The sequence below is a fragment of the Ranitomeya variabilis genome, chromosome 8 (assembly GCF_051348905.1).
Source record: "Ranitomeya variabilis isolate aRanVar5 chromosome 8, aRanVar5.hap1, whole genome shotgun sequence".
In the NCBI taxonomy this organism is placed as follows: Eukaryota; Metazoa; Chordata; class Amphibia; order Anura; family Dendrobatidae; genus Ranitomeya; species Ranitomeya variabilis.
The window spans coordinates 89,246,403-89,271,321 of NC_135239.1; the positions used below are offsets into that span (position 1 = coordinate 89,246,403).

At 43.4% G+C, this 24,919-nt stretch overlaps 1 protein-coding gene across 1 annotated transcript in view; it reads right to left on the reverse strand.

Moving 5' to 3' along the window:
- Positions 1–24,719, reverse strand: part of LOC143788516 (coagulation factor XIII B chain-like) — a 149,681-nt gene extending 124,962 nt beyond the window's left edge. The window contains exons 1-3 of the mRNA XM_077278227.1: positions 24,630–24,719; positions 23,047–23,247; positions 19,752–19,937 (exon numbers count right to left, since the gene is read on the reverse strand). Coding sequence (XP_077134342.1) covers positions 19,752–19,937; positions 23,047–23,247; positions 24,630–24,690 — 448 coding nt within the window. The 5' untranslated portion in view covers positions 24,691–24,719. The remainder of the gene's footprint in view (positions 1–19,751; positions 19,938–23,046; positions 23,248–24,629) is intronic.
- Between the last annotated feature and the right edge of the window lie 200 nt (positions 24,720–24,919).

Below are 24,919 nucleotides of genomic sequence, written 5' to 3' on the forward strand. Positions count from 1 at the left end.
TCCGATTTGGTGGGCGGGGACCCTCGGCCTCCGATTTGGTGGGTGGGGCCCCTCGGCCTCCGATGTGGTGGGCGGGGTCCCTCTGCCTCCGCTTTGGTGGGCGGGGCCACTCGGCCTTCGATTTGGTGGGCGGGGCTTTTCGGCCTCCGATTTGGTTGGTGGGGCCCCTCGGCCTCCGATTTGGTGGGCGGGGCCCCTTATCCTCCGATTTGGTGGGCGGGGACCCTCGGCCTCCGATTTGGTGGGTGGGGACCCTCGGCCTCCGATTTGGTGGGCGGGGACCGGCCTCCGATTTGGTGGGCGGGGCCCCTCGGCCTCCGATTTGGTGGGCGGGGTCCCTCTGCCTCCGATTTAGTGGGCGGGGACCCTCGGCCTCCGCTTTGGTTGGCGGGGCCCCACGGCCTCCGATTTGGTGGGCGGGGTCCCTCTGCCTACGCTTTGGTGGGCGGGGCCACTCGGCCTTCGATTTGGTGGGCGGGGCTCCTCGGCCTCCGATTTGGTTGGTGGGGCCCCTCGGCCTCCGATTTGGTGGGCGGGGCCCCTTATCCTCCGATTTGCTGGGCGGGGACCCTCGGCCTCCGATTTGGTGGGCGGGGACCCTCGGCCTCCGATTTGGTGGGCGGGGACCCTCGGCCTCCGATTTGGTGGGCGGGGCACCTCGGCCTCCGATGTGGTGGGCGGGGCCCCTCGGCCTCCGATGTGGTGGTCGGGGCCCCTCGGCCTCCGATGTGGTGGGCGGGGACCCTTGGCCTCCGATTTGGTGGGCGGGGCCCCTCGGCCTCCGCTTTCGTGGGCGGGGACCCTCGACCTTCGATTTGGTGGGCGGGGCCCCTCGGCCTCCGATTTGGTTGGTGGGGCCCCTCGGCCTCCGATTTGGTGGGCGGGGACCCTCGGCCTCCGATTTGGTGGGCGGGGCCCCTCGGCCTCTGATTTGGTGGGCGGGGACCCTCGGCCTCCGATTTGGTGGGCGGGGACCCTCGGCCTCCGATTTGGTGGGCGGGGACCCTCGGCCTCCGATTTTGTGGGCGGGGACCCTCGGCCTCCGATTTGGTGGGCGGGGACCCTCGGCCTCCGATGTGGTGGTCGGGGCCCCTCGGCCTCCGCTTTGGTGGGCGGGGCCGGGCCCCTCGGCCTCCGATGTGGTGGTCGGGGCCCCTCGGCCTCCGCTTTGGTGGGCGGGGCCGGGCCCCTCGGCCTCCGCTTTGGTGGGCGGGGCCGCTCGGGCTTCGATTTGGTGGGCGGGGCCCCTCGGCCTCCGATTTGGTGGCCGGGGACCCTCGGCCTCCGATTTGGTGGGCGGGGCCCCTCGGCCTCCAATATGGTGGGCGGGGCCCCTCAGCCTCCGATTTGGTGTGCGGGGACCCTCGGCCTCCGATTTGGTGGGCGGGGTCCCTCTGCCTCCGATTTGGTGTGCGGGGACCCTCGGCCTCCGCTATCGTGGGCGGGGACCCTCAACCTTCGATTTGGTGGGCGGGGCCCCTCGGCCTCCGATTTGGTTGGTGGGGCCCCTCGGCCTCCGATTTGGTGGGCGGGGACCCTCGGCCTCCGATTTGGTGGGCGGGGCCCCTCGGCCTCTGATTTGGTGGGCGGGGACCCTCGGCCTCCGATTTGGTGGGCGGGGACCCTCGGCCTCCGATTTGGTGGGCGGGGACCCTCGGCCTCCGATTTGGTGGGCGGGGACCCTCGGCCTCCGATTTGGTGGGCGGGGACCCTCGGCCTCTGATGTGGTGGTCGGGGCCCCTCGGCCTCCGCTTTGGTGGGCGGGGCCGGGCCCCTCGGCCTCCGCTTTGGTGGGCGGGGCCGCTCGGGCTTCGATTTGGTGGGCGGGGCTCCTCGGCCTCCGATTTGGTTGGCGGGGCCCCTCGGCCTCCGATTTGGTGTGTGCTCTGCCTGGGGCCACTGTGCTCTGCCTGGGGCCCCATATGCTGCCTGGGGCCCCTGTGCTCTGCCTGGGGCCCCATATGCTGCCTGGGGCCCCTGTGCTCTGCCTGGGGCCCCTGTGCTCTGCCTGGGGCCCCATGTTCTGCCTGGGGCCCCTGTGCTCTGCCTGGGGCCACTGTGCTCTGCCTGGGTGTAGGACACTGGTGACGTCACTTATCTCCGGACATTAGCTCCGGACATTAGCTCCGGACATTAGCTCCGGACAATAGCTCCGGACAATAGCTCCGGACAAAGCCACGGAAGTTGGCACAAATTGCAGGAAGTAGTATTCTAGGCAATTATATATTAGATATATCAGTCTGCTGAGCTCCTTTTGTTTTATATACCATGTTGCCTACAGATAGGACTGCATGTGCAACATGAAAGGTGTCCTTTAGCCTCTGAAGGAGTAAGCCAATATTGTCATTCATGACCAAGCCCCATTTTTCAAAGCTGAACAGTATCACTTTAAATGGTAATAATACCTATGGAATGTTTCATCATATCCCAGTGATTCCGAGAATGTTTTTTTTCATGGCATATTGCACTTTATGTTAGTGGTAAATTTAGCTAGATATGTTTTACGTTTATTTTAATGAAACTGAAATATGACAAAAATGTTGAAAGATTTGCAATATTCAAACTTTCAATCCTTATACCCATAAACCAAATAGTCATACCACACAAACTAGTTAAGAAAGGACATGCCCAATATGTCTAATTTATGTCAGCATCATTTTTAAAACATGCTTTTATTTGTTAGGATGTTAGAAGGTTTAAATTATTTCACTTTTATCAAGAAATTTACAAATCCAATATATTTACGGATCTGTACAGTTTTGAAATCACTTTTAGGGCCCATATATTGGGAATCCCCTCAAAAGTGAATCCATTTTAGAAATCGTACCCCACAAAATATTCAAAGCTGCTGTCCGCAAATGTATTAATGCTTTAGGTGCTTCATAGGAATGAATGCAAATTGGAATGAAAAAGTGAAAAATGTAAGTTTTATCCACTAAAATATCGCTTTAGCTCTCAATTTTTTTCATTTTCACAAGGGGTTATGAGAAATTGGACCCCACAATTTGTTACTCAATTTCTCCCAAATGAAATTGGCAGCGTTTCTCATGACTGACTGGAGTAACATTTCTGTTGAAGCATACGGAGGCACACATCATTGACAAGATGCGTCAAACTCATTAAGTGGTGTGCGCCTCTTAATGAATTCTATGCATCTTTTTGCTGCACGCCCATCATTAAGACTGGTGTACAAAATGCCAGCCTTAATGAATCGAGGCCATTGGGTTTATAATATGCAGTATGTATATGTCTTCAACATGCAGAGAGTGTGTGTATAAATTGCAGTGTGTAATATACAGTTCATGTGTGTGCAACATGTAGTTTGTGTGTAATATACAGTTTATGTCTGTGTAACATGCAGCATATGTGTAACATATATAGGTGCTTCTCATAAAATTAGAATATTATCAAAAAGTTAATTTGTTTCAGTTCTTGAATACAGAAAGAGAAACTCATATTATATAGAGTTATTAAAAACAAAGTGATCTATTTCAAAAAGGTCCCTTAGTCTTTTTCAGTAGGCTCCACAATCATGGGGAAGACTGCTGACATGACAGATGTCCAGAAGGAGGTCAGTGAAACACACCACAAGGAGGGTAAACCACAAAGGTCACATTGCTATAGAAGCTGTATCCACGCATATCAATTTAAACTTGAGTGGAAGGAAAAAGTGTGGTAGAAAAAGGTGCACAGGCAATCGGGATAACCGCAGCCTTGAAAGGATTGTTAAGAAAAGACTATTCAAAAATTTCAGGGACATCACAAGGAGTGGACTGCTGCTGGAGTCATTGCTTCAAGAGCCACCACACACAGATGTATCAAGGACATGGGCTACCAGTGTTCCATTCCTTGTGTCAAGCCACTAATTAACAATAGACAATGCCAGAAGAGTCTTACCTGGGCCAAGGAGAGAAAGAACTGGACTGTTACTCAGTAGTCCAAGGTGTTGTTTTCAGATGAAAGTAAATTTTGTATTTTATTTGGAAGTCAAGGTCCCAGAGTCTAGAGGAAGAGTGGAGAAGCGCACAATTTAAGCTGCTTGAGGTCTAGTGTGAAGTTTCTTTTGGCAGGTATGCAACAGATACAGACTAATTTGTGTGCAGGAGGAGTTTACACTTTTCTGACAGTAGATGGCGATGTTGTTACTGTTATATGCTTAGTTGAAAGTAATGCATATACTTGTTGAACTTTGGTTCCACTTTCTCTCTGGTAAAAGATCCTTCAGACTTCCTGTTATGCTGTATTAAGAAGCTGATGTATGTACCTCATGTTCTGTGTAGATAAAAGATGACTTACCCAATATAATCTACTCTCACAAGTTTCTTCTGCGACCAAACTATGCAACAGGTCATGGGCCCAGCATAGAAGTTATGGAAGTTGTTATTGTCTAAAGATGATTTATGGGAGGTAATCACTACAGACAGAACCAATGATAATAATCAGACATGGGATAAGAAAAACAGACAAGCAGGAGCTACTAAATTAGTGGAGGATGATAAGTTAATCCATATAAGGAATAAAAATACCGCAAAGGGAATGTGGGAAGCAGTGAGAAAGCTACATGAAAGATCCAACTTAAATCACAAACTATTCCTGCTAAGAAAACTTTACAAGATGAGATTAAGTGCAAGGAAAGACATGCAGGAGCATATAAACTTCATGATGGAGGTGGTAACACAGCTGAGATCATTCGGTGAAGACATTAAGGAAAGCAATATAGCAGCATTATCATTGTGCAGTTTACCAGATTCATACACTGCAGACATTACACTAGAGCTTGTAAAGACCAAACTTATAGATGAATATCAAAGAAGGAAAGAGCAAACAAATTATTCCACTGAAAGGGATAGTAAAAATGCTCTTAAAGCGATAGACAAAAATCCCCATAATACAGAGACAAGAGAATGTTTCAGATGTAATAAAAAGGGATATTTAAAGAAAGACTGTACTATATGGAAAGCAGAACAACAGAAATTACAACAAAAGGAGAATAAACAGAAAGTAAAAAACACAATTTCTAACCCACATGCAGATCACTGGAATAGTACATTTAAAGTAACTGAAAAAGAGTCATCGCCAGGCTGGTTTATTGACTCAGGAGCAACAAGTCACATGACTAGTGATAAAAGCTTCTTCACTGAACTTGATGAAAGTAAGAAGGAAGCAATTTATCTTGTTAATGGGAGTAAAATAACCACATAAGGTATTGGACAAGGAATGCTAATCTGTCCTGATAGATTTGGGCATAATTCAAAATTACTAGTAAAGGATGTGTTATATGTTCCAGGAATAGAAGGAGGATTGTTATCTGTAAAGCATCTGACAGCCAAAGGACTTACTGTAAAATTCAAAGATGATAATTGTACAATCCTAGCTGGAGATAGGGTAATAATTAGTGTCAAAGCAGGTGAACAATTATACCATCTAGACACATTAAAGGAACAGATGAAGTTATATACACATGATCACAAGAATTGCATTCACATGTGGCATAGATGTCTAGGACACAGACATCCTGAGAGTATAGTGGCATTACAAAAGAAGAATTTGACAAAAGACCTATTGATATCTGATTGCTCAATTACCGTAAAATGTGAATGTTGTACAAAATCTAAAGTTACAAGAGTATCTATACCTAAAGAGAGTGAGACAAAAAGCACAAGACCACTTGACTTGGTACGCACTGATGAATGTGGACCCATGAAAGTGACCACATCAAGAGGTAATAGATATATGGTGACCTTCATAGATGACTACTCAAGAGACACAGTCACATACTTGATAAATAACAAAAGTGAAGATTTTGTAAAATTAGAAGACTATGTGACAAAGTCAAATGACAAGTTTCAGAGGAAGCCAATCATCATCAGAAGTGATAATGGAGGTGAATTTACAGGACACCATATAGAAAACTACTTAAGTCAGAATGGAATAGAGTATCAAAAGACTGTTCCATACACACCTGAACAGAACAGGGTAGCAGAAAGGAAAAACAGAACTCTGACTGAAATGATAAGATGTATGCTAACAGACTCCAAACTACCAGAGAAATACTGGGGTGAAGCAGGAATGACAGCTACTTATCTGCAAAACAGAATTTTTTCAAGAAAACTGAAAAAAAACCATATGAACTGTGGCAAGGTAAGAAACCAAGTGTGAATCATTTAAGATTTTTTGGTTGCAAAGTTTTTATGTTTATTCCAGAAGAAAAATGCTCCAAACTTCAAAACAGAGCCATTGAAGGAATATTTGTCGGATATAGTGACAATTGCAAAGGATACAGATTCCTAGTTCCCAAGACAGACTGTCATGGTTCCCAATGGCAGGGGAACATCAGGAGCATAGAAAAACGGACAAGCTCTCGGGTGATGGAAACTAGAGCTGACCACGATGCTAAACCTATCACACAACTAATAGTAGCCAGGGAACGTATCTACGTTTTTGCTAGACGTCTCGCACCAGCCGGAGAACTAACTACCCCTGGTAGATGAAATATAGTCCTGGCTTGCCTCCAGAGAAAATCCCCACAGGAGATAGTAGCCCCCCACATATAATAACGGTGAGTTCAGATGAAAAGACACACGTAGTATGAAAGCAGATTTAGCACAGCGAGGCCCACTAACTAGATAGCAGAAGGATACAATAGTGGACTTCGCGGTCAGCTACAAAACCCTATCAAATACCATCCTGAAGTTACCTTAAACTCATGTGCCAACTCATGACACCGGAGTGGTAACTTCAGCCCACAAGAGCTTCCAGCTGCAGAGAATCACATAACTGCAAACTGGACAAAACATACAAAAATAGACTAAGGACAAAAGTATCCAACTTAGCTGGTCAGCAGACTGGGAGCAGGTACATGCAACAGAATGACTCTGGTTACATTGATGGCCGGCACTGGAAAGACTGAGGAGCAAGGCTAAATAGGAAACTCCCATATCCTGATAGAAACAGGTGGAAAGCACACAAGACACCAGTACCACCAGTGACCACTGGGGGAGCCAAATAACAGAATCACAACAGTACCCCCCCCTTAAGGAGGGGGCACCGAACCCTCACAAGAACCACCAGGGCGATCTGGATGAGCCCTATGAAAGGCACGGACCAAATCAGAGGCATGAACATCAGAAGCTGTAACCCAAGAATTATCCTCTTGACCGTAGCCCTTCCACTTAACCAGATATTGAAGTCTCCGTCTGGAAACACGGGAGTCCAAGATCTTCTCCACCACGTACTCCAATTCACCCTCAACCAGCACAGGAGCAGGAGGCTCAACAGAAGGCACAACTGGCACCTCATACCTCCGCAATAACGACCGATGGAAAACATTATGGATAGCAAAGGACGCTGGGAGGTCCAAACGGAAAGACACAGGGTTAAGAATTTCCAAAATCTTATAAGGACCGATGAACCGAGGCTTAAACTTAGGAGAAGAAACCCTCATAGGGACAAAACGGGAAGACAACCATACCAAGTCCCCAACACGAAGACGAGGACCAACACGACGATGGCGATTAGTAAAATGCTGAGTCCTCTCCTGGGACAACTTTAAATTGTCCACCACCTGACCCCAAATACGATGCAACCTGTCCACCATAGTATCCACTCCAGGACAATCCGAAGATTCCACCTGACCTGATGAAAAACGAGGATGGAACCCCGAATTGCAAAAGAAAGGGGAAACCAAAGTGGCAGAACTGGCCCGGTTATTAAGGGCAAACTCTGCCAACGGCAAAAAGGTGACCCAGTCATCCTGATCAGCAGACACAAAACACCTCAAATAAGTCTCCAAGGTTTGATTAGTACGCTCCGTCTGGCCATTCGTCTGGGGATGAAATGCAGATGAAAAAGACAAATCAATGCCCATCCTGGCACAAAACGCCCGCCAAAATCTGGACACAAACTGGGATCCCCTGTCAGAAACTATATTCTCCGGGATACCATGCAACCGAACCACATTCTGAAAAAACAGAGGCACCAACTCAGATGAGGAAGGCAACTTGGGCAAAGGCACCAAATGAACCATCTTAGAAAAACGGTCACACACCACCCAGATGACAGACATTTTCTGAGAAACAGGGAGATCAGAAATAAATTCCATAGAGATGTGTGTCCAAGGCCTCTTCGGAATAGGCAAGGGCAACAACAATCCACTAGCCCGAGAACAACAAGGCTTGGCCCGAGCACAAACATCACAAGACTGCACAAAAGTACGCACGTCCCGAGACAGGGAAGGCCACCAGAAGGACCTAGCCACCAAATCCCTGGTACCAAAAATTCCCGGATGACCTGCCAACGCAGAAGAATGAACCTCCGAGATGACTCTACTGGTCCACTCATCCGGCACAAACAATCTACCAGGCGGACAACGATCAGGCCGATCCGCCTGAAACTCTTGTAAAGCACGTCGCAGGTCAGGGGAGACAGCAGACAAAATCACCCCATCCTTAAGGATACCCGTAGGTTTAGAATCACCAGGGAAATCAGGTTCAAAACTCCTAGAAAGGGCATCTGCCTTCACATTTTTAGAACCTGGCAGATACGAGACCACAAAATTAAACCGAGAGAAAAACAACGACCAACGCGCCTGTCTAGGATTCAGACGTCTGGCCGACTCAAGATAAATCAAATTCTTGTGATCAGTCAAGACCACCACCTGATGTCTAGCACCCTCAAGCCAATGACGCCACTCCTCAAATGCCCACTTCATCGCCAAAAGCTCCCGATTACCAACATCATAATTTCGCTCGGCGGGCGAAAATTTTCGAGAAAAGAACGCACAAGGTCTCATCACTGAACAATCTGAACTTTTCTGTGACAAAACCGCCCCCGCTCCGATCTCGGAAGCATCAACCTCCACCTGAAAAGGAAGTGAAACATCAGGCTGGCGCAACACAGGGGCAGAAGAAAAGCGGCGCTTAAGCTCCCGAAAGGCCTCCACAGCAGCAGGAGACCAATCGGCAACATCAGCACCTTTTTTAGTCAAATCAGTCAAAGGCTTGACAACGCTAGAAAACCCAGTTATGAATCGACGATAAAAATTAGCAAAGCCCAAAAATTTCTGAAGGCTCTTAAGAGAAGTCGGCTGCGTCCAGTCACAAATTGCCCGAACCTTAACAGGATCCATCTCAATAGAAGAAGGGGAAAAAATGTACCCCAGAAAAGAAATCTTCTGAACCCCAAAAACACACTTTGAACCCTTTACAAACAGAGAATTGGTCCGTAAAACCTGAAAAACCTTCCTAACCTGTTGAACATGAGACTCCCAGTCATCCGAAAAAATCAAAACATCATCCAGATACACAATCATGAATTTATCCAGATATTCACGGAAAACATTGTGCATAAAGGACTGAAAGACCGAAGGGGCATTTGACAGACCAAAAGGCATTACCAAATACTCAAAATGGCCCTCGGGCGTATTAAATGCGGTTTTCCACTCATCCCCCTGCTTAATTCGCACCAAATTATACGCACCGCGAAGATCAATCTTAGAGAACCACTTAGCTCCCTTAATGCGAGCAAATAAATCTGTCAGCAATGGCAAAGGATACTGATATTTGACTGTGATCTTATTTAAGAGTCTATAATCAATACAAGGTATCAAAGAACCATCTCTTTTGGCTACGAAAAAGAACCCTGCTCCTAAAGGAGATGAAGAAGGACGAATATGTCCTTTTTCCAAGGACTCCCTAATATACTCTCGCATAGCAGCATGTTCAGGTACAGACAGATTGAATAAACGACCCTTAGGAAATTTACTGCCAGGAATCAAATCTATGGCGCAATCAAAATCTCTGTGAGGGGGAAGAGAATTAAGAGTAGACTCCTCAAAAACATCACAATAATCAGACAAAAAAGCCGGGATCTCAGAGGGAATAGATGAAGCAATGGAAACCAAAGGTACGTCCCCATGATTTCCCTGACATCCCCAGCTTAGTACAGACATTGTTTTCCAGTCAAGGACTGGGTTATGAGTTTGCAACCATGGCAATCCCAGCACTAATACATCATGTAGATTAGACAACACAAGGAAGCGAATCACCTCCTGATGGTCTGGAGTCATACGCATAGTCACTTGTGTCCAGTATTGTGGTTTATTACTAGCCAATGGCGTAGAATCAATACCCTTTAAAGGTATAGGGACTTCCAGAGGCTCTAGATCAAACCCACAGCGCCTGGCAAAGGACCAATCCATAAGACTCAAAGTGGCGCCGGAATCCACATAAGCATCCGCGACAATAGAAGATAACGAACAAATTAAAGTCACAGACAAAATAAACTTGGACTGCAAAGTGCCAATAGCAGAGGATTTATTAACCTTCTTTGTTCGTTTAGAGCATGCTGATATAACATGAGTAGAATCCCCACAATAGAAGCACAACCCATTTTTGCGCCTATAATTCTGTCGTTCGCTTCTGGACAGAAAACTATCACATTGCATACTCTCTGGTGCCTTCTCAGAAGACACCGCCAAATGGTGCACAGGTTTGCGTTCCCGTAAACGCCGATCAATCTGAATAGCCATTGTCATGGACTCATTCAGACCCGTAGGCGCAGGAAACCCCACCATGACGTCCTTTACGGCATCAGAGAGACCTTCTCTGAAATTTGCCGCCAGAGCGCACTCATTCCACTGAGTAAACACAGACCATTTTCGAAATTTTTGGCAATATATTTCGGCTTCATCTTGCCCCTGAGAGAGGGCTATCAAGGCTTTTTCAGCCTGTATCTCTAAATTAGGTTCCTCATAAAGCAACCCTAAAGCCAGAAAAAACGCATCCACATTGAGCAACGCAGGGTCCCCTGGCGCCAATGAAAATGCCCAATTTTGAGGGTCACCCCGCAATAATGAAATCACAATTTTAACCTGCTGTGCAGGATCTCCAGCAGAATGAGATCTCAGAGAAAGAAACAATTTACAATTGTATTTAAAATTCAGAAAACAAGATCTATCTCCGGAGAAAAACTCTGGTATAGGAATTCTAGGTTTAGAAGGAGAGGGAGACAAAGACTGCAATTAGAGCTGAAATGCAACTGATTCAACTATAGAGCAAGTACAGAGGAAAAAAAAAAAAAAAAAAAATTTGCAGACTTCTTTTTCTCTCCTTTCTTCTGCCAACAGTTTTAACACTTGGCCGGCCATACTGTCATGGTTCCCAATGGCAGGGGAACATCAGGAGCATAGAAAAACGGACAAGCTCTCGGGTGATGGAAACTAGAGCTGACCACGATGCTAAACCTATCACACAACTAATAGTAGCCAGGGAACGTATCTACGTTTTTGCTAGACGTCTCGCACCAGCCGGAGAACTAACTACCCCTGGTAGATGAAATATAGTCCTGGCTTGCCTCCAGAGAAAATCCCCACAGGAGATAGTAGCCCCCCACATATAATAACGGTGAGTTCAGATGAAAAGACACACGTAGTATGAAAGCAGATTTAGCACAGCGAGGCCCACTAACTAGATAGCAGAAGGATACAATAGTGGACTTCGCGGTCAGCTACAAAACCCTATCAAATACCATCCTGAAGTTACCTTAAACTCATGTGCCAACTCATGACACCAGAGTGGTAACTTCAGCCCACAAGAGCTTCCAGCTGCAGAGAATCACATAACTGCAAACTGGACAAAACATACAAAAATAGACTAAGGACAAAAGTATCCAACTTAGCTGGTCAGCAGACTGGGAGCAGGTACATGCAACAGAATGACTCTGGTTACATTGATGGCCGGCACTGGAAAGACTGAGGAGCAAGGCTAAATAGGAAACTCCCATATCCTGATAGAAACAGGTGGAAAGCACACAAGACACCAGTACCACCAGTGACCACTGGGGGAGCCAAATAACAGAATCACAACAACAGACAGAATCACAGTGAGTAACAGTGTAACATTCACTGAAGATCTAAATGATGACATAATGACATCACTGGAAACGAAAAATGAGAAAAATGACAGTGATATAACTGCAGGAAAATCTGATGTGAAAGAAGTGGAAATCGATGAAAATCAAAAAACTGAAAGTCAAGAGATACAGCTCCATACAGACACAGAACCAAGACGCTCAATAAGAGAAAACAAAGGGAAGACCACCTCAACGTCTTTCATACAAGGCAAGTACAAACAAAATTTATGAACCTACATCTTGGGAGGACATATTTCAACTTTCAGAAGAAGAAGCCAACAAATGAATAAAGGCTGCAGAAATAAAATCCATGTATGATTCAAAGATATGGACACTGACAGAACTACCAAAGGAAAAAAAGGCTATAGGATGTAAATGGGTTTTTAAAGTAAAACACCAAGCAGACGGCACAGCTGATCGATACCGAGCAAGACTCGTAGCAGAAGGCTATTCTCAGAAATATGGAGAAAACTATGATGAGACATTTGCTCCAGTTGTCAAACACACCACAATCAGAAATTTGTTTGCAACTGCAGCAACAAAACAAATGCAGTTGAAACATCTGGATGTAAAGGCAGCATTTCTGAATGGAGACTTAATAGAAGACATTTACAAGGAACAACCCCCAGGATTCAAGGACATGATTTGTAAGCTACAGAAATATATGGTTTAAAACAAGCCGCTAAAGCGTGGAATGATAAAATCACAGAAGTACTCATAAATGAACATTTTCAAAGAAGCAAAGTGGATCCTTGTCTATATACAAAGACACTGACAGACAGATGGATCAATGTGCTGATATATGTGGATTATATTTAAGTTTGTTTTGAAAAAGAAAGGGAAGAAGCGGAGATAGTGAAATCTTTGGATCAACACTTCAAGATCAAAGATCTGGGAAATGTGAAACGGTACCTAGGAATACAGATAGAAAGAGAAGAAGACGGGAGTTTCCTTCTTAATCAAAATCACATGATTCAAGACATAATTGAAACATTTGGATTGAAAGATGTAAAAACAGTAAAGTCTCCAATGGAAACCAACTATCTGAAGGAAATAAATAGTGAACAGAATCTGTTACCGAATAATGAACAATACAGAAAGGCAATGGGAAAATTATTATATCTTGCGACTGTTACACGGCCAGATATTGCAGCAGTAGAGGAAATTTTGAGCAGGAAGGTGTCAAAGCCAAACAAAATGGATTGGATTGCAGTGAAGAGGGTAATCCATTATTTGAAAGGGACTAGCAGTGTTAAACTGAAACTACCTGCAAGTGAGAAATGCATTTTAACTGGATATGTTGATGTAGACTGGGCTGGAGATCCAATTGACAGGAAATCTATCAGTGGCTCTCTTTTCTTCCTCTCAGGTGGACCAATTAGTTCGACTAGTAAGAAACAATCAATAGTAACACTGTCATTGACAGAAGCAAAATATGTCACCGCAGCACATGCCAGGCAAGAAGTTCTATGGTTAAGACAGCTGCTAAAAGACTTAGGACAAGAAGAATTGGGACCAACAAAGATGTATGAGGACAATCAAGGATGTCTAGTTCTTGCTCAGGAAAGAGTTAATCTAAGAACTAAACACATTGATTTGAAGTTTAACTTCTTGAGAGATCACCAGGAACAAGGAATCCTTAATTTAGAGTACTGCCTAACTGAAGATATGACAGCAGATATTTTCACAAATGCATTGAATGCTGAAAGACAGAGACTGATGAAGAAATTAGGCTTAACTGAATAAGTCTTTACTGTGTTTACACAGTACCGACAAGTACCCGACAAGCTTTTTGGAGATGGAAATTTCATTCTCCAGCAGGACTTGGCACCTGTCCACACTACCAAAAGTACCAATACCTGGTTTAAAAACAACAGTATCACTGTGCTTGATTGTCCAGCAAACTCGCATGACCTTAACCCCATAGATTCTCTAGATTGTCAAGAGGAAGATGAGAGACAAGAGACCCAATAATGCAGACGAGCTGAAGGCTGCTATCAAAGCAACCTGGGCTTCCATAACACCTCAGCAGTGCCACACGCTGACTGACTTCATGCCACGCCGCATTGATGCTGTTGTAACATGCAGCTTGCTATTACAGGTCATGTTTTCAGTATTTCCTTAGTATTGCACAGGGGATAATTGCATCACCTGTGCAATTCTAAGGAAATCCTGAAAACATGACCTATTGGTGGCTCTTGAGGACGGGAGTTGGGGAACACTGGTGTATAGCATACAGTGTGTGTGGCATTTAAAATTACTATCACTACCCGAATAATAATGATCTGCATTAGTTCTCCCTTTAGATGTAAACATGGGGTCTGAAGTTATATGTATGACCTGGAACATACGAGGTATCAAAACCCCTCGAAAGAAAATCAAGGTATTTTCGCAGATAAAAAGATGTCATCCTCATGTTGTAGCACTAATAGAGACACATTTAACGAGGGACACGGCTCGATGTATGCAAAAACCGTGGGTACAATGGTCTCTACATGCCTTTCACACTAGCTACTCAAGAGGGGTCTCTCTGTTGATACACAAGGAGGTTAGGTGGGAGGCCAAGGAAGCGAGGCGTGATCCAGAGGGTCGTTTTGTCTTTGTGCATGCATTCATTAATTCACGAGAATATGTGATATTGTGTATTTATAACCCCCCCCCCTGCCAATATGTCGGTCCTCCGTATGGCCCTGGGCTTCTCCCTAAAATATCCAGATGCCAATGTTATTTGTATGGGTGACTTTAATCTAGTTATGAACCAATCCATAGATAGACTGAGATTAGATGGCGCAGTGTCCGGGGACGCTTTACCTCAATCCCCCTCTCAATTGGCACTGTTCATGGAAGGTCGCGGTTGGCTAGACTTATGGAGAATAAGTCATCCAGAGGTCAGGGGGTATACTTGCCACTCATCTACTAAGCAGTCTTTGTCTCGAATAGACTATATATTTGGGTCGGGTGGTTTGGCATTATGGGTGGATAGTATTGAACATGGTAATCGAGGGATCTCAGACCATAGCCCAGTTATTCTTAGACTAAGGGTACTGTCACCCTCTGCAACTTTCCAACGATCACGACCAGCGATACGACCTGGCCGTGATCATTGGAAAGTCGTTGTGTGGTCGCTGGAGAGCTGTCACACAGACCGCTCTCCAGCGACCAACGATGCCGAGGTCCCGGGTAACCAGGGTAAACATCGGGTTACTAAGCAGGGCCGCGCTTAGTAACCCGATGTTTACCCTGGTTACCAGCGTAAAAGTAAAAAAAACAAAACAGTACATACTCACATACCGGTGTCCTTCAGGTCCCTTGCCGTCTGCTTCCCGCTCTGACTGAGTGCCGCCGTAAAGTGAAAGAAGATCACAGCGGTGACGTCACCGCTGTGATCTGCTCTTACTTTCCGGCCGGCAGTCAGAGCGGGAAGCAGACGGCAAGGGACCTGAAGGACACCGGTATGTGAGTATGTACGTTTTTTTTTTTTTTTACTTTTACGCTGATAACCACCGTAAACATCGGGTTACTAAGCGCGGCCCTGCGCTTAGTAACCCAATGTTTACCCTGGTTACAAGCGAACGCATCGCTGGATCGCTGTCACACACAACGATCCAGCGATGACAGCGGGAGATCCAGCGACGAAAGAAAGTTCCAAACGATCTGCTACAACGTACGATTCTCAGCGGGGTCCCTGATCGCAGTAGCGTGTCAGACACTGCGATATCGTATGGATATCGCTGGAACGTCACGGATCGTACCGTCGTAGCGATCAAAGTGCCACTGTGTGACAGTACCCTCAAATACGGACAATCTGATAATAATAAATCCTGGAAACTGAACCCCTTTTGGTTAAAATTAATAGACTCTAGTGATAGGACAGTCGACCAGTTAAACTGTTTTATTTTAACACACCCGGAACCCCAGAACCTTGGTTTATTTTGGGATACCCTGAAGGCATATCTGAGGGGGTGCTTATCTTCTACCATTTCCTATATCAAGAGGATGACGGCGGGGAAGGATGATGAGATAGAGCAAAGATTAAAGGACTCAGAAGCCGCTTATATAGCTAATCAGACTAGCAGTAACAGAATTGCTTGGCTCACTTCTCAGAGGCTATATACTCAACATGCAGACGTTAAGTCAAAACGCAAACTATTCTTTACCCGTCAGTCCTACTTTGAGCTGGGGAATCAGGCCAGTACACTCCTGGCCTTCTTAGTGCGCCAACATAACGCCTCCAACACAATATTGCAGATCCGTATATCAGATGGTTCATTAGTGTCCTCTACTGACGAAATACTTAAAGGTTTTTATGATTATTATAACTCATTATATAAGTCTAGTAGTAGTTTTGATATTTATGAATGTTTAGATTACTTATCGGATATAACGTTCCCCTCACTGAGCCCATCCCAGCAGGCCTTTATGGAGGCTGAATTTACTCTGGAGGAGGTAGAACATGCTATAGCAGACATGGCTACTGGGAAGGCCCCGGGACCTGATGGGTTTCCCATTGAATTTTTTAGGAAATACCGTGACAAATTAGCACCTATTCTACTGAAGGTACTCAGGGGAATATGGGGAGGAGAGTCTGTGCCTGACACGTTTTATGATGCCAACATTATCGTGCTCAGGAAGGAGGGGAGGGATCCTCTGGATTGTGGATCATATCGACCAATCTCTTTAGTGAACGTAGACTACAAAATCTTCACTAAAATTCTGGCTACCAGACTGAATACGATTATATTAGATCTTATACACCCGGACCAAACTGGTTTTATGCCTGGGAAAAGCACTTCCATTAATATCAGGCGGGTGCAATCGGTTATTCAATATAGTTCACTAGAACCGGATAATAAATGGGCATTGGCTTCGCTGGACGCAGCCAAGGCTTTTGACTCCCTTGAGTGGTCCTTCCTTTTTGCATGTTTGCGGAAATACGGATTCGGGGACAAATTTCTAAGAGGGATAGGCACATTATATGCAAAACCTAAGGCGCGCATGGTGGTGAATGGTTCTATGTCTGCACCGTTTTCTTTACATAGGGGAACTCGCCAGGGATGCCCTCTTTCCCCAGCTTTATTCGCCTTGGCGATAGAGGCTTTGGCAATACGGATGAGGTCCTCTGTAGACATTAGGGGGATACATATTGCTGATCGAGTGGACATTATCGGTCTCTATGCTGATGATATGGTGGTGTTTATGGACCAAACAGAAGATACATTACCAAAAGTAATAATGATGATTGATAAATTTTGTACATTTTCTGGTCTCTATATAAATTGGGATAAATCTGCCCTGATGCCTCTCTCCCACGCCCCAATGTCATGCCTTGAAACTCTCTCGCTATTGAACATTGTCTCCAATTTTAAATATCTGGGAATACATATGTCTCAGCGCAGTCAACTAGATTTACATCTTAATATACACCCACTACTGGATCTAGTTAAATCCAAATTTGCTACCTGGGATAAACTCCCACTTTCTGTGACTGGTCGTATTAACCTGATCAAAATGATACTGCTCCCCAAATTGAGCTATTGCTTCCAGCACAGCGCTGTTTCAATACCTAAATCTTTCTTTGCAACCCTAAACTCCCTTACTACATCCTTCATATGGGGGAAGACTAGGCCTAAACTTAAGTTGTCCACTCTGCAGAGACCCAGGCAGGGGGGAGGGGCGGCCTTGCCGGACTTCTACCTATATTACCTTGCCGGACAGGCTAAAATGATAAACTCATGGATGCCCGGGAACCCCCTTCCTAATTCTGAAAGTCATATACTACACTCAGCCAAAATCGATTGCCCGTTGGGGTTTTGGAACTGGAGAAAATTAATATTCCCCGTTTGCTGCCTCTGCTCCGATCGACACGATCAATATGGAGGCAAATTAAAAAAATAATTAAATTTGTTGACATAGCAGTCGAAATGCCACTGTGGAATAACAGTTATTTTCTGGAATTATTGGGGCACCCGTCCACTGAGTTTTGGATAGCGCATGGTGTTCTCTCAGTGGGTAACATACATAACCAGGGGATTTTTATCTCCTTTGAACAATTACAAAATACTTATAATATACCGAGGTCTCAATTTTTCTGCTATTTACAACTAAGATCAGCCTTCCAGTCGCACGTACGGAATATGGGTGCGGGTCGAGCTATCTCGTCTCTACCGTTAATAGGAATTCTTAATTCGCAGGGCCCTCAAGGACTCATTTCCTCTCTATACACCCATCTATTATCCATAGGCGGAGGATCTATTATAGACTCAATTAGGGGGAAGTGGGGGAGGCTCCTTCCGGATACACTGGGAGAATGGGATGAAATCTTGGAATCTCCAACTAAAGTCTCCCCATCAATCAATAATAGAATGACCCAATTGTATATTATACATCAATCCTATTTGACCCTGACTCATCTCTTTAAAATGGGTCATCTCCACTCATCAGACTGCTTGAGGTGTCACTCCAGTAATGCGGATTTCACTCATATGATTTGGAAATGTCCTATTGTTTTCCATTATTGGAAAGAGGTGACGACACTATTGACATCCTTGGTATCGATCCCTGTCCCACTTGAGCCATTGATATGTTTGTTTGGAGTATGGAAAGCGGAGGCCTGGGACCATTACACTGGGATTTTTCTGAGAGAGACACTGTTTATGGTACGAAAGGTGTTGGCACTACGGTGGATGGGTGGTTCTAGCCCATCTCTCAAAGCATGGGTTGAATTAGTGAATTAAATTATTCCGTATGAGCGGACATTGTATCAAAATAGAGGATGTCCAGCTAAATTTGAAAAAATATGGGGAAGATGGAACTCCTCCTGTCATACTTTATAGGCAGTAATAATACAGTATATGCGTGAGTGGTGGGGTGTACGGTTTTGGAGGCATTGCTTACTTGCAGGGCGGAATTTAATACAGATTCCTTCCTTTGGCGGCACTGTATGTTAGTTTTAGAAGGTTTTTTTTGTTTGTTTTTTTTTGTGAGGTTATTGTAATTAAGGTTATAAAATAGGATATTAATGATCAATATGCACTGTTTGCTATCTTTGTAACACTTTAGACATGACAATGCATGGTAATTGTCTGTAATTTAAGGATAATTATGGATACAAAGCAACTGTGTGTATGATTTATTCTGCAATTAATAAACGAATTTAAAAAAAAAAATTACTATCACTACAGACGAACATTCATAAGTGTAAACATGTTGGCAATCACATCACACAGCTATTAGAAACACACTTGTTCATCGGGTAATTGGATGATTTATGCCGGAACCAAGATCATTGTTGCCGACAGCACATTGCCCGTTGTAAATAGCAGATGCGCTGTTGATAGCATGATGCTGTATTGGGACAGAATAACCCATTAGTGATCGTTCTGTCCCCATCATGCTTTATCAGACTGTAAAGAGGCCGGGAAACAAGCACCAGATACCTTGAATATAATCGATAACGCTCATTTAACTGTGGCATCTGCTTGTGTAAATGAACCCTAAAAGGTTTAATATGTTAGCATTTGAGGCCCCAATTTTAACTTTGCCCAGGCCCCATTTTGTCTAAAACCAGCCTTTGTCACACAAGTGAATTACAGCTGTCTTAGGCCAAATTCGGAGGATTGCAGCCTGTGTTCGGACTGTTATACACAGATGTCTGAAAAGAGATGAAGATTTAATTCCATCCTGGTAGATCAGGATAATCTGAGAAAGGCTTTCCTGGTTTCACAGGGCAGGATCACATTTATGGTACCACACGTGTACATGGGCTGTAACATTTATAGACCTGGATCACCTTGTCATGCACAGATTGATGTAAAATTACAGAGGAAAATATAAATTCATACCAGTTTTCTGGTGACATCCCGGGGGAGGTAACCATAGTCCAGATGTACAATTTATGGTTTCCATTTTATGTCCGCTTGTGGTTGTGAAGCCTTCAAGACAGCTGTATTGAATGGTGTCAAAAGCTTTATACATCTCCTTTGCATTATGCAAAATTCCACTTGGAAGTGATGGCCTCAAGCATTTTTCTGGCAAAGAAACAGGGAAAATCTACTATTTATTGGCCTATACATTATCAGGCTTAATGCATTAGCTACATTAACTCGTGCAGAAAACCCGTATGGCAGAACACAGAGGCCCACATTTATCAAAACTTCCTAAAAGTAAAACTAGCCTTGTTGCACATTCAAAGCTCAGCTTTCATCTCATTAAATTAAAGGGGTTTTCTATTGTTCTTCCTTGGCTAAAATTGCAAATACAAACAAGAATAGTAATAATATTCAGTTGAGGGGATTACTCATCCTGCAAAAAATGAACAAGACAAGCGCTTGCTTTTATTTGTTTTTGACGGATGAGTTACATTTCCAATTGACACCTTTTTGGGCCACATATAATTTTGAGGCTTTGGAGGGCACCTCCCATATATGAAGAAAAGGAATAATCAACCTATACATATCAAAAGTATGCAAAAAGAACAAGAAAATATATATATATGTATACAATGGTGGTCATCTTGAAATAGTTTATTACAATTAACAATAATAAGATAAGCCAGAAATAAGTTAAAAACATTTAAAATTTTCAAAAAACTGATCGTCACATCCAAACATAGACTAAGTGTGAACAGGTGCTGAACCTAGAGTCACCAACTCATATACAGTCAAATAAATAAGGCAGCACACTGCGGCGCTAAAACATGCAAACATGAAACATGAAAATTGAACTGCATTGCTGCACTAGAAATATGAAAAAATGAGAGCGTCTAGCGCATAAATTGGCCAATTCATGTGTACCTGGTAGCCACATTAAGGCATCTCTCGTATACCAGGTCCTAAACTTTCCTTTCCTCGCTGAGAATAAACATCTTCATCTGAATGGGAACCTGTGAATCCTCTTCTTAGGCTAAATTTCTCTCTCTTTGTGGAGGGGTAATGGACCTGCTGCGATTAAAACATCTGTGGCTAAGAGGTAGAGGAGTGCTCAGTCAGAAGGCTAATGAATACAAATTTCAAAAAAATGACCGTCACATGCAAACATAGACTAAGTGTGAACAGGTGCTGAACCTAGAGTCACCAACTCGTATACAGTCAAATAAATAAGGCAGCACACTGCAGCGCTAAAACATGCAAACATGAAACATGAAAATTGAACTGCATTACTGCACTAGAAATATGAAAAAATGAGAGCGTTTAGCGCATAAATTGGCCAATTCATGTGTACCTGGTAGCCACATTAAGGCAGGTTCCCATTCAGATTAAGACGTTTTTTCTCAGCAAGGAAAGGAAAATTTAGGACCTGGTATACGAGAGATGGCTCTTGGACAACTCTTCTGATAATTCCTTTCACTCCTCTGTCTGAAATCTTGCAGGCCGGTTTATGGTGAAATTATGTTCTTTCCACTGCCGGATTATGGCCACAACAGTGCTCACTCAAACATTAAATAATTTAGAAATTCTTCTGTAACCAGTGCTATCAGTTTGTTTTGCAGCAATAAGGTTGAAAAAGTCTTGAGACCACTCACTGGTTTTATCCATCATGATATGATTCTTGAGTAGCATCATGGTAATGAGACACCTTTTTATATGCAATCAGTTGAACTAGCTAATATTATTTTTCATCAAGTGTCAAGATTTTGCTGCGGTTGCACGGGCCAGGGGTTCCCGGTAGCCAGGCAGGCAGTCTATCAGGGATGTCACAGTGGCGATCGCCCAGCACCGTGGCCTTGACCGGGCAAATGAAAAGGGAATTTTTACAGGGGATAATAGTTTATGGTTGTAAGCTGGGATGGGCCACAGGACAATAGGCAAGCAGCCTGGTGAGAAGCAAACAACTGTTTGCACAATTATTAGAAAATGGAAGAAACACATGATGACTGTCAAACTTGCTTGGCCTGGAGCTCCAAGCAAGATCTCGCATAGTGTTGTAAGGATAATTATGAGAAAGGTAAGGAATCAGCCTGGTTAGTAGCCTGAAGAGAGCTGGGACCACAGTCACAAACATTACCGTTAGTAACACACTATGCCTTAATTGATTAAAATTCATGCAAGGTCACCCTGCTCATGCAAGCACATGTCCAGGCCCATTTGAAGTATGCCAAAGACTATCTGGATGAGCCAGAGGAGGCACATGATTTAAAGGAGGTCATGTGGTCAGATGAGACCAAAATAGAATTTTTTGGTATCAACACCACTCGCCGTGTTTGGAGGAAGAAGAAGGATGAGTACAACCCCAAGAATGCCATCCTAACTGTGAAGCATGGTGGGGAAACATCATACTTTGGGGGTGCTTTTTTGCAAAGGGGACATGACAACTGCACTGTATTGGAGGAAGGATGGATGGGGTAATTTATTGCTAGATTTTGACTAACAACCTCCTTCCCTCATTAAGAGCATTGAAGATGGGTCTTGGCTGAGTCTTTCAGCTTGACAATGACTCAAAACACACAGCCAGGGCAACTAAAGAGTGGCTCCATAGGAAGCATTTCAAAGTCCTGCAATAACCTAGCCAGTCTCCAGACAAAAACAAATGGAAAATCTTTGGAGGGAGCTGAAATTCAATGTTGATCAGTGACAGCCCCGAAACCTGAAAGATCTGGAGAAGACCTGTATGGAGGAGTGGGCCAAAATATCTCTTGCAGTGTGTGCAAACTTGATCAAAAACATCAGGAAATGTCTGACCTCTGTCATTGCAAAAAAAGGTTTCTGTACCAAATATTAAGTTCTGTTTTTCTATTGTATCAAATACTTATTTCATGCAATAAAATGCAATTTAATTATTTAAAAATCATACAATGTGATTTTCTGATTTTAATTTTTAGACTCTGTCTCACAGTTGAAGTGCACCTACGATAAAAATTACACACCTCTCCGATCTTTGTAGGTTGGAAAATTTGCAAAATTAGCAGTGTATCAAATACTTATTTTTCCAACAGTAAATATTTATAGCTTTGTCGCCAAAAAAGGAGGAGAGCCCAGATACATTTTTCGCACAGGGGCCCCAAGCTGTTTTTGTCCGCCCCTGCACGTGATGTCTTAGACCTAATAGAAAACTGAACAATTAGCTAGGTAGAAGGGAAAAATGAGCAATTGTAAGTACACAGTGTGTATAATATAAGAATAGATGTTGTTGCACTCTTACTGAGACATTTTGCTGGAGGTTCCCATCTTTGCGATGTGCATATGATTTCATCTTCTTGCTTTCCAGACTGAAATGTATACCCAGCTGAACAAGATACTGATAGTTTCTTCCCCTCTTTCATCGGGAAGTAAAACTTTTTGAACATGTAAAAGTACTGAGCAATCTTGCCGTTTTCTATCTCAGGAAAATCACAATCGTTTTCTGTAACACAAAATAAAAAATACAAAAACTGAAAAACTAAGCAATGCAGTTATAATTATCTAAGAACATCTGTAGATTTGAAAAGTCTAAATGAAATATTAGAAAATTGCATATAAAGAAAATAGTCTACTAATAATGGGGCTCTTCTATGAGTAACAGGGGACTGAATATTGTTGTGTTTTCATAAAATATGTGATTTTATGAATCTTTTTCTTTTATTACAATGTTCACTGTACGATGTGTTTACTGTGGAAATTGCAAAACAATAAAGGGGTTGTCCCAACAACAAAATAGATTTTAATCAATAGATGTTATAAGTTCTACACTTGGATGTGTCAAAAAATGTTCTCTTGCTGAGATAGTTTTATAAATGTGCCCCTGCTGTGTCCTGTGTAATGCGCACAAGATAAAACAATTTTATATTTTGATAAATTGAGCTTTTACTGACTCGGCAAGTCCAAATTTGCTTACTTTTATTTTTTTATTTATTTTTAACTGGGCAAAAGGGAAGGAATTTCCAATATTTATCCTTTTTTATTTTTATTTTTTTTTATAACTGTTTTACATTTTTTTTAGTTTATCTAGGGAACTTGAACCTTCTTGATCGTCTGTGTTAATGTAGCACAATATTGAAGTATATACAGTAGTGCTAATAACAGGCTCCTAAGAAGCCCAGCCACAAGCTAGTCTTCACAGGAGTACCGTAAAGGCAAGCACTTCAGCAGGGCACAACTGCCATAGTAAGCCAACCGCACCTCGGGATAACGTCATGAGGCCGTTGAATGTGGCCAATGGGCAAGACGTGTGACAAGATATAATGCATTAAATGATAATAATAATAATAGACAGTGGCATTTACAAGCTCTCTCTGGCCACTGCTGTAACACAACCAGCGTCTCCCTTGTGTGGCGCAGGATCAGCTTCTTAGCCCGTTGCATACACCCTCACCAGCTATATGACATTTTAGTACATCATGGGGTGGGAAAGGGTTGAATAAAAAATACTTTTTTTTCATTTTCAAAATATCTAATAATCCTAAAGGTTCACATACTTCTGCCACTTACAGATGTAATACTAAAACATTTCCCTCATTTTAAAAAAGTCTCAATTATTTTACTTATTTGTTTGATTTGGTTCTTTTTATCTACTTTTTGGACTCGTGTAAAAATCAGATGTTGTTTTAAGTCAAATTTATCCAGAAATATGGAAAATTCACAACCTTTCCAGCACCAATGTATAAGAAGCAAGTAGAGGCCAAACTAACTTTAGAAGTTTACAAATAACCCCCCAAATTATGTTATCCTAAATCTGATTTTTAAACATAAACAAGTGAAAATAGGGAGGAATTAACATGAATTAGACAGGATATGTCACAACCTTACCTCCTGCTATACATGACGCAAAGAACACTGAACATAACAGCAAGACATTCTGTAACTTCATGTTTCCCTCGTTAATGTTTCCATCCAAGTATTTGTGAAACTTCCAGATTTTAGTCAACTTTTGTAAAATGTTTGTTAATTATTAACAATGCTTGTAATGATTACACCTTCTAGTTTAGGCTTTGCTTATATAGTGTAAGTAAATGGGAAAAACAAATATAAAACAAAAAAATAAATAGAATTTGGATTTTTATAATTATAGTGACCATAATAATATAGTTTAATATAAA